Genomic DNA, 9,886 nt, shown 5'->3' with positions numbered 1-9,886 from the left:
CAGGCATTTCCTGTAAGCGATTATTTCCAGGGAGCAGGTTAATTTATTATTATTCAACACATACTTTATTTCTCTTTTAGACGGACAAACACACTACAGAATGCTTTCTTATTGAGAAGTGTTGAAAAGATATTTGACGTCCCAAGCTGAAATCTGGAGATCTGCCACCAGAACAACTAACTCGGAGGTGTCCAACTTTTAAAAGCAAGCATATCCCTTCTGTTGCAAACTTTCAGCTCAGGTTACCCCTCAGAGATTTTTAGTGTGTATGTGTGCACATGCGTGTGCATGCATGTGCGCACACACTCATGCATATATACACACATGTGCGTACACACACACACACACACACACACTGACTGCAGTTATGAGACAGGCTACTCCAGTCACTGGCTTACATCCAGATTAAGTTACTCATGAGTACTCCCACTGAAAATAATGGGAGAAGTAAACTACTCCCATTTCGGAAAAATGTTTAATGAGTTGGATGTACTGCCTGTAAGCCAGCCAGTGACTGTAGTAGCCTTTCTCGTAACTATAATATTTAAGCATGTGTGTGTGTTTCTGTATGCTTACACACATATATAAAACACAAATCTAAGTGTTACAATTAAGGGGACAGGCTACTACATTCACTGGCTCACATTCACACGTGGTTACTCATAAGCAGTCTTACTGAAATTAATGGGAAAAGTTTACTTATTGTTATATGTTGGCTTCAAGTTGGCAATCCTCAGATGGGGAAGCAATAGTGCAGCTGCAGCACAGGGAGGTAGGAGGGACCTTCAAGCACTCTTAAGCAGCCCCTATTGAGAAGATCACACAGCTGCTACTGTCCCCACTTGTGACACGGTGGTGTTGGCACATCAGCATCTCTTGACACTTTTGCAACAATAGCTAACTGCTGAAGTGTAATATGATTTTCAGGAAGAGGCAATGGTACTATCAGTACCAGAGTATAATATTTTGATTAATCGATTAAATCAATTCACGTAAACATGTCTTAAAGTATAAAACACTCTTTTCAACACTCCCATTATGCAGCAGCTGTTGCTTCCAAAGAATCTTCTGAGGTAACCCCATGTAGAGTGCATCATAGTAATCGAAACAGGAGGTTACCTAAGCATGAATGACTGAGGCCAGATCCTTCTTAGAGAAGGACAGCAAATAGCTCATCAACCTAAGCTGGAAAAAGACACTCGTAGACACTATCATTGCAGATTAAAGTAGCCAAGTAGCCCCACAGGAGAAACTGCTACCTCACCAGCTTTGGCCTGACCTACTTTCATAGCTTCTGCTTGTCTGAATTAATTTTCAGATTCTCAGACCTTATTCAGCCTTTACCACATTCCGACAGACATTCATTCAGTTTCTCCTGTTGTGGCCGGGTTGTACGCCTCCTGACAGATGTTTCCACTCTGTGGGAGCTCCTGGACCTTGCTCCTTTAATCTCCCAGGAGTACTGAAAGACCAGCGTGCCCTGAGAGGAGGGCAAGAAAGGAGGCGCCCAGGCCAGGGGAGAGCATAATATTGGCTCCCATAGAGACCAGCACTGGCTTGTGAGGACTGTTGGAGCAGCCCCTCCTGCACTTTCCCAGCACTACTGAAAGACCTGTGTGTCCTGAAAGGAAGGCAAGGAAGGCCACTCGTCTGCCAGGGAAGGCAGGTGAGCTCCTGTCTTCTCTGCAGACCTTGGAAGCAGCCGCCAGAGGTAGTGTGTGTGACCTCACAGCATTTCCCCCACTTCGGCCTAGTTCTGTGAGGAATCAATGGAATGAAGTCTAACAAGCATAAATTAAGACTATTTAACCAGGAATAGGTTATTGTGGATGTCAAAAGTTTTAGACCTTACCAAATCCTATATATAAAGTCATTAATTCCTGATGATTCCTAGAAGTATGCTCAGGTGTACTGGTTTGTGTTTTTAAAGTTCATATATTTGACTGCATTTTCTAGTTTTCTTCATCCCAAAGATATTCAAAATTACTTTATTATTAACAATAAATAATAATAATAATATTTATATTTAATATATATAAACATAATATTTATTCTCAACAAATTAACAATAAATAAAAATTATTTAGGAAATGATTTTATTAACAATAAACTTTATTGTTATTTGGTGTTGCTACTAGTAGCAGCCATTGCTAAAACCAAAGCTACATGTTAGTTGTAGTTCCATGAATCTGAACCTGCTGTTTTGTTCTGTTTTCTACAATGGCTGTTGTGAAGTCTGAGGCTTCCTAACTCACTGCACTGTATTTTTCTGAAAATCGCTCCCCAGCTGCATTTGATTTTCACAAGGAAAAATACCTGTATCTTTTATCCTGCGAGGGTAAGTGCAGATTTGTGGGGACTGTTTTCAGCAAGAAAATAAAGCACTGTTCTTCATTACATGGCCTGTGGGCCCACTGGCAGCCTGCAGAAACCCCAGTGGTGACCCTTGGCTTGCCTCTCCCCCACTCCTGTTTCTGGTCTCCTTGGCTACCGCTCTCTCTCTCTCTCTCTCTCTCTCTCTCTCTCTCTCTCTCTCTCCCTCCTGCTCTTTCTTCTGCCACTGCGTGCTCTCTCTCTCTGCTGCCACAGCCACTGCACTCATGCACACTCCCTCTCTCTTTCTCTCCTTCACCCCCCTCCTTGTCACCATGTGTGCTTTTCCTCCCTTCCTCTTGCCGTTGCAGCCACCACACTTACATGGGCACTCACATGGGTTCTCGTTCTCTCTCTCTCTCTCTCTCTCTCTCTCTCTCTGCTGCCACAGCCACTGCACTCATACACACTCCCGCTCTCTTTCTCTCTTTCGCCCCCCCTCCTTGCCACCATGTATGCTCTCCCTCCCTTCCTCCCTTCCTCTTGCCATTGCAGCCACTGCACTCACATGGGCACTCACATGGGTTCTCTCTCTCTCACTCCCCTCCTTCTTCTCCTGTCACCGGGCATGCTGTCTCTCTCTTTCCCACTGCTGTGGCTGGGGCCACTGCTTTTGCTCTTTCTCCCCCCCCCCCCCGCCCCACAGAACAAGCTCTCTCAGCAGCTGCAACCCCCCACTTTAAAATAAGCTGCTCCCTCCCCCACAAACCCACATTTTCTACTTTAAACTTCAGGAACAGCATTGCATTCAAAAAAGAAGTCTGAAAACATCATGGAACTTTGAGTTACATCTTACCCCAAGTAAAAGAATAGATAAGAGATATTAGTCACATGGTGACTAAATCTATTTTTAGTTGTATAAACTGTGTTGTCTGGTATTGTCTAAACTCTAAACTGCGTTGTCTGTTGAACCTTGTCTATTGATTTAGGTTCCATGCAGTTGTTAGTAATCTAGTAATAGTAATAGGGACCTAGCAGGGCTGTAAAAACACATGCCTATGGAGGGGTTTCTCCCACTCTTTGAAGGTATGTGGATCTCATTAATTGTGTTTATCTTTGTACTTATTGACTATCAATCAATCAATTTTTTCATTCAATCAATCACACTTCTTGACTAAGCATGATTTAAACCTGAATATCTCATTTCATCTGAAACCAATACTTATGCATGGCTACAGTCCCTCCCATCTTGAGAAATAATATTTGCCAAGAGGGCTTCTAATGTTCAAATGTACATTTTCTAGGGCAGTTATCTTCACTACTTTTAAGTGGAGGCTGCAGCCATTGAGAGGGCTTGTTCTACAGAGGCAGGGGAGAGAGAGCAAGGGCAATGGCCTTGGCGGCAGCAGCGGAAAAGAGTGTGAGAGACAGCATGCTTGGCAACGGGGAGGAGGGGGAGGAGAGGAGCATATACAAGAGTACCTGTGTGAATGTGGTGGCTGCCATGGTTGGACAGGAGACAACACATGCAATGACAGGAGGAGGGGAATGAGAAAAAGAGAGTTTGTGCATGAGTGGCGGTGGCAGCATCAGGGAGGGAGAGAGAGAGCGTGCACGGTGAGGAGGAGGAGGAGGAGGAGGAGGAGGGGAACCAGAAAGAGAGAGAGCATGTACGAGTGCAGTGGCCATGGCAGCAGCAGTGGCAGTAGAAAGAGAAAGTGTGCATCCTTGAAGAAAGAGGTGAGCAAGCGAGTGCGAGTGTAGTGGGTATGGCAGCAGGGGAGAGAGAAAGAGAGGTGACAGGAGTATGAGAGAGAGAGAGAGTGCAGTGGCTGAGGGGACTAAATACGGCAAGAGGAGCAGGAAGAGGGGCAAGCTAGGGGCTTTTGCAGGTCGCCAGTGAATTGGTCGCCCGCCCATTGCCGCTGCCTCCTCCCCCGCCCACCCTTTGCCGCCTCCTTCTGCCCCCGCCCATTGCCGCCTCCTTCTCCCCCATCCGCCCATTGTTGCCTCCTTCTGCCCCCTCCCACCCGTTGCCGCCTCCTTCTCCCACCCACTGCTGCCTCCTTCTTCCCCATCCCTGTCCATCCCCACCACCTACTTCTGTCTGCTGCTGCTGTTTTCTCTGCACTGTCCCCACCCCCCACTAGCCAGCCAGCTGGCCACTGCCGCCATTTTTTTCTCCCACCCGTCCCATGGCTAGCCTCTCCAGCAGCTCTCCAAACTCTCAGAAGGGCTGCCATGCATAGGATTAGTTACAGGTATGCCTTATAATTAAATATATAGATGCCCGGTAGGTTTTTAGAAGATCTCTCTATAACATGGCAAGTGCATTGCTTTAGTGTATATTAAGTTGTCTGTTGTAAGAAAACCTTGCATAACAACTGGGATTCAGTTCAGTTTCTAAAAGAAAAATTACGATGCCATTCCAAACATACTCTCCTCTTGGTTGTACAGAAATAGTAATGTAACCTTTATTGTATTTTCATGCAATCTTAATAAATAAAGTGGCTTTTATAACATAATAAACATGACTCTGGCAACATATTAGTCTGTAGAGATGCCCCAGTTGAGGTATCTTTGTATTAAATATTTAAAAATCCATATTTAAAGAAATAGCAGTAACAAGAGTTGATAATTCAGCCCTTATTTTTGTTATGGTTCTTCAAATCTAAAGTCCTTTGTCTGTGATTTGCATTTTGTTACATTACTGGAAACTATCAAGAAGAGTGGAAACAAACACAGAGACTGTGCAAGACCAAACTGATCAAAGGCAGTCCTATAGGAAAACGTTTAGGACACTTTCCTCTGAAACGTTGGATATAATTTTTCATACTTACACATTCTCTTATGCCTGATTCTTACATATGAAACCTGACTTCTTTCCCCTCTCCATCTGAACACTTCCATTCATGAAATTTTGTGAAGAAATCTCAGTCTGAATCAAACAGTTGAAAGATACACATTGCAAGTATTTCTGCAATTGTGGCAGCACATTTTGCAGCTACAGCTGTTGAATAAATGTCTGGGAGCTGTTTCTGTGCCCAGCCAAGTTCACACACTGTGTGGAAGTCTGAATAAGGGAAGGATCCCATGAAGTACAAATGTTTTGTTTGGGTATGCTTGAATCCTTGTTTGAACTAAGTTTCTGGCAGAACAATTGGGACCAATTTAAGATGAATCTGGTATTTATTGTCCACACAGAACAACCTTGAGAATCTTTGTAGGCCTTATTGTGATTAAAATTGTTCTGCTGTAGAGAGAGTTTATTTTCTAAAGATGCCCAGGACATATTTTTGTGGGCTACAGAGGAAAAGGGAATCAATGAAGATCACCCATTCTCCTCACACACAAACAGAACATCTTCTATTCATGCAAGTATTGGGATGCTGCTCAAAGTGTAGCTAATGTGCACAAAATACAAACTGTCCAGAGAAAGGCATAATATGGATGGAAGTATTTACAATTTCCTTCTTTTTATTATTAATCTAAAGTCTGCCTGTTTAGATGTCCTTTCTTAAACTTCTGCTTCCAAACATTTTGCTTGTTCAGGTTTAGCTGGAAGCTCTTCTGTCTTTTTCCCATTCTTTGCTTCCTGCTCTGGAACCAAAGTTGCCTTTGTTTCTTTGATGTCCTTTGTTTCAATTAGTTCGTTTTTCTTCTTCTTAGAAGATGGAAGTGTTTGTCTGTATCTTTGAACAACAATGGAAAGCAAATTAGATAAAACAATTACCATCTTATTTGTTTGTTATTTCTCTGTGTAAACCACCCTGAGCCATTTTTGGAAGGGCAGTATAGAAATCAAATAAATAAATAACAATTGGGAAGGACTCGATGTCTGGATAAAATAAACCAGTCAATAACACCTGTCTGACTGTGTAAACACTAATAATATATAATATATAGGAGGGATTTTCAATCAGGGGCATATGAATCCCAGGGGGACTGGTGCTACAGGACTTTTTCCAAGTGGGGGCATAGCGAGCAACCCAATATTCCCCTCCCTTGGAGTATGCCCCATTGAATTTAATGGGTAATGCCCCCCTCCGTACATCCATGCTTTGAAGCCTCATTGGGGAGTATGAGCAACCCTCCTAACTCACTAGCACATTGTGGCTGTTGGTGTCTGATCAGAGGATTCGTTTTGCCAGCTGAGACAATGGCTGAGGGAATGGTGAGCTGAACCTGAGCACCTAGTCAGCTGGTCACAAGGAGAGGAGCAAGAGGGAAGGGCCAGGCCAGGCCAAGGATATGTGGCTACCAGGCTCCACAGTGTGGGAGAAGGATGGAAGCTACAACATAGTGTTTTCCCCTGATTCTAGGCAAGATTTACTTGGCTCACAAGTAAGAGATCACAATTCTTGACTGTATTCATTTTTAGCCTACTTTTCAGTAGTTTTATGAGATTGCTCAGCTTTCTGTGTGTGTGTCTGTCTGTCTGTGGGACCCCCCCATCAACTTTGTGACGCCTGGACCAATATAAACCAAATCGGGAACAGTTGTAGGGACACATAGGGACACCTCAATGGCGTAGTTTGTGATGATGTCATCCACCCCGATTCAAGATGGTGAATGCATAAACATTTGAGGCGCAAGTGGGCTAACCTGTGAACCGCCTAACTGATTTGAACCAAATTTGCTACAGCTCTAGGGACATATAGGGATGCCCAAATGGTGTGGTATGTGATGATTTCAACCACCCCAATTCAAGATGGCAGCCACGTTAACTTCTGAGGCGCAAGCGGGCTAGACTGTGGACTGTGTAACCAATGTAAACCAAATTTGGTACAGTTGTAGTGAGTGACACATAGGGACACCTCAGTGGTGTTTTTTTGTAATGATTTCATCCACCCCAATCCAAGATGGCGGATGCATGGACATTTGAGGTGCAAGAGATATAAGTTGTGGACCTCAATTTAAACCATATTTAGTCCAGTTGTAGAGACAGTGAAAGGAAAGTAGGCTGATTAATTCTTACTAGAACTTGTTTATATACTGTATGTGGGGTACTTTAGCTGAAGCTTTGAGACAGAAGGGATAGATATGTTTTAAAAGGTTGAAACCCCTTAATGTGTACATTCTGGAAAACAACTAGTAGAGAAAATATAGATTAATAATTGCTACTAAAACAGCTGCTACTTTTTAGATGCCCATATTAGAAATATTGTTTCAGTTGCTGATCCTGAAAAGGCTCTTCAGCAGTTGGAGTACTACCACTGGTTGGAGCTACAGCAGCCAAAGCAGCCTTCAGCCACCAGCAATAACTACTTTGGCCAGCCTGGCAAAACTTTATTGAGGAAAACATGTGCAGGGTTGCATTTTGTTGTGAGTTTGGAAGTCTTGAGCACTTCCAAACTCACTAGGTACCAGGGAATAGGTCCAATAGGTACCAGGGAAAATAATCATAATGTTCCTTTATTGGCTGTGGATGTTTCCCTGAATGGACAGTTTACCTGCAGTTTAGGATCAGAGACAGAGAGAGAAAGACGGACTTGGTAGTTTGAAATTGAATTTGAGAGGCACAAAGAAATGGCTGAAGTTTCCTTGGGGGTGCAATTGCTGACTTTGGTACAGACCTGGTACAGGATTAGAGGCTGTGTTTGCTTATAGGAGTGTATTTGCTTACATTATGCTGCTAATTAAAAATATTTTAAATATTTTAAAATTTGACCTTCAAAAATTGAAGAGGCTGTGCCTCTTCCTGACCTTATTAATGCCACATAAACATGTCTGTGTAGCAGAGCTATGCAGGTTCATTGGTTAGTGCAGCTGATGGTGGTTGCTGCTGTCTCAATTTTTGGGTCAGGTTCCAGGGTGCTGGAATGCCACCAGTTATGACCTTGAAAGCCCTACTGCTAGAATTTGTTATGAACTGTGGACTTACAGAATTCCACCAGAACACCAATTGGGCAAGAGGAGAGGTGCACCTAGATAATTTTGGAGCCTGGACCTAAAGGCCTTTGGAGTCCACCCACCACCTGCTGCAAGTTAAACATCATCCCCCTACACACACACACACACACACACACACACACACACACACACACACACAGTGGCGCACACACATAATGTGACACACACAGTATTTATAACACATGGGTCAACTGAACTCACAAGAATGTAAGAATATAAAAAAGGTATATTTATGAAAATATGCATTAGCAGAAACATTTCAACATGCAACTTAACATATTCCCATCCCACACATTTCTTTCCCACCTCCCCTCTCTATGTCTAAAGCAGAGGTCACACTCAGTGCCTGATGTAGACACACCCAGGACAGACTAAAGAGGATTTCCAGAGCCTGGAAGTCCAAGGTAAGAGCACTTCTGCTCACAGGAACATAGGAAGCTGCCATATACTGAATCAGACCATTGGTCCATCTAGCTCAGTATTGTCTACACAGATTGGCAGCAGCTTCTCCAACGTTGCAGGTAGGAATCTTTCTCAGCCCTATCTTGGAGATGTCAGGGAAAGAACTTGGAACCTAGATGATCTTCCCAAAGCGGCTCCATCCCCTAAGGGCCAATATCTTACAATGCTCACACATGTAGTCTCCCATTCATATGCAACCAGGGTGGACCCTCCTTAGCTAAGGTGACAAGTTATTCTTGCTACCACAAGACCAGCTCTCCTCCACTCTGGTGCCATTCCAAGAACACCATGTAAGCATTGTGTAAATCACAGTTCTTTGAGCACCCCAAGTCAAGAAAGATACAGACCTCAGGAAGGAATTTAATAGGGAATTTCAGAAAGATGTTAGAAAAGTCAAGGAGCAGTACTACAGTGACATCTGTAAAGACCTCAAGGATGGAAATAGACATAGAAAAAAAAAAGGAATGTTTTCCAGAAGATCTCTGAACTCAGAAGGAGGTTCCAACCTTGAATTGGTATGTTAAGGGATGCCAAAGGACAGATAGTAACTGATTCAGAGAAGATCAAACAGAGATGGAAGGAATATATTGAAAATCTGTACAGCAGGGATGTCAACATCCAAGATACTCTAGAACAGGGATTCTCAACATTGGGTCCCGATATGTTATTGGACTTCAACTCCCATAATCCCCAGCCCTAGTGACCTTTGGTTGGGGATTATAGGAGTTGAAGTCCAATAACATCTGGGGACCCAACGTTGAGAATCCCTGCTCTAGAAGATATTCCTACTTGCAAGAACCTCTAGTACGGGAAGATGAAGTTAAATCAGTACTCCAGTCATTACCAAGTCAGAAGGCTACAGGAATTGATGGAATATCTACAGAAATATGGCAAGCAATAGAAGAAGAATCAGTCAAGGCTCTAACCAAACTATGCCAGTAAATTTGGAGAACGACACTGTGGCCAACAGATTTGGAAGAGGTCAGTCTACATACCCACACCAAGGAAAGGAGATTGCGTAAACCATTGCACAATATCTGCAGACTAGAACCCTACATGGAAAGGGAAATGCCAGATGTTCAAGGTGGTTTCAGAAAAGGCTGAGGAACAAGAGAGACTACATTGCTGATGCACGCTGGATAATTAAGAAAGCCAAAGAATACCAAAAAGAAGTCAACATGTGCTTTATTGACTACAG

The 9,886-nt window shown here is 43.4% G+C and overlaps 1 protein-coding gene across 2 annotated transcripts in view; it reads right to left on the bottom strand.

The window, feature by feature from the left end:
- Positions 1 to 4,758: 4,758 nt before the first annotated feature.
- Positions 4,759 to 9,886, bottom strand: part of LYVE1 (lymphatic vessel endothelial hyaluronan receptor 1) — a 36,018-nt gene continuing 30,890 nt past the window's right edge. For both annotated transcript variants that reach the window (XM_053252358.1, XM_053252364.1), the window contains one exon: positions 4,759 to 6,005. In XM_053252358.1, the coding sequence (XP_053108333.1) occupies positions 5,831 to 6,005 (175 nt within the window). In that variant the 3' untranslated portion in view covers positions 4,759 to 5,830. The remainder of the gene's footprint in view (positions 6,006 to 9,886) is intronic.

This window comes from Hemicordylus capensis, chromosome 1, assembly GCF_027244095.1.
Source record: "Hemicordylus capensis ecotype Gifberg chromosome 1, rHemCap1.1.pri, whole genome shotgun sequence".
NCBI lineage: Eukaryota > Metazoa > Chordata > Lepidosauria > Squamata > Cordylidae > Hemicordylus > Hemicordylus capensis.
The sequence above is the reverse complement of the archived record's forward strand: the minus strand, read 5'-3'. Positions and strand labels throughout refer to the sequence as shown.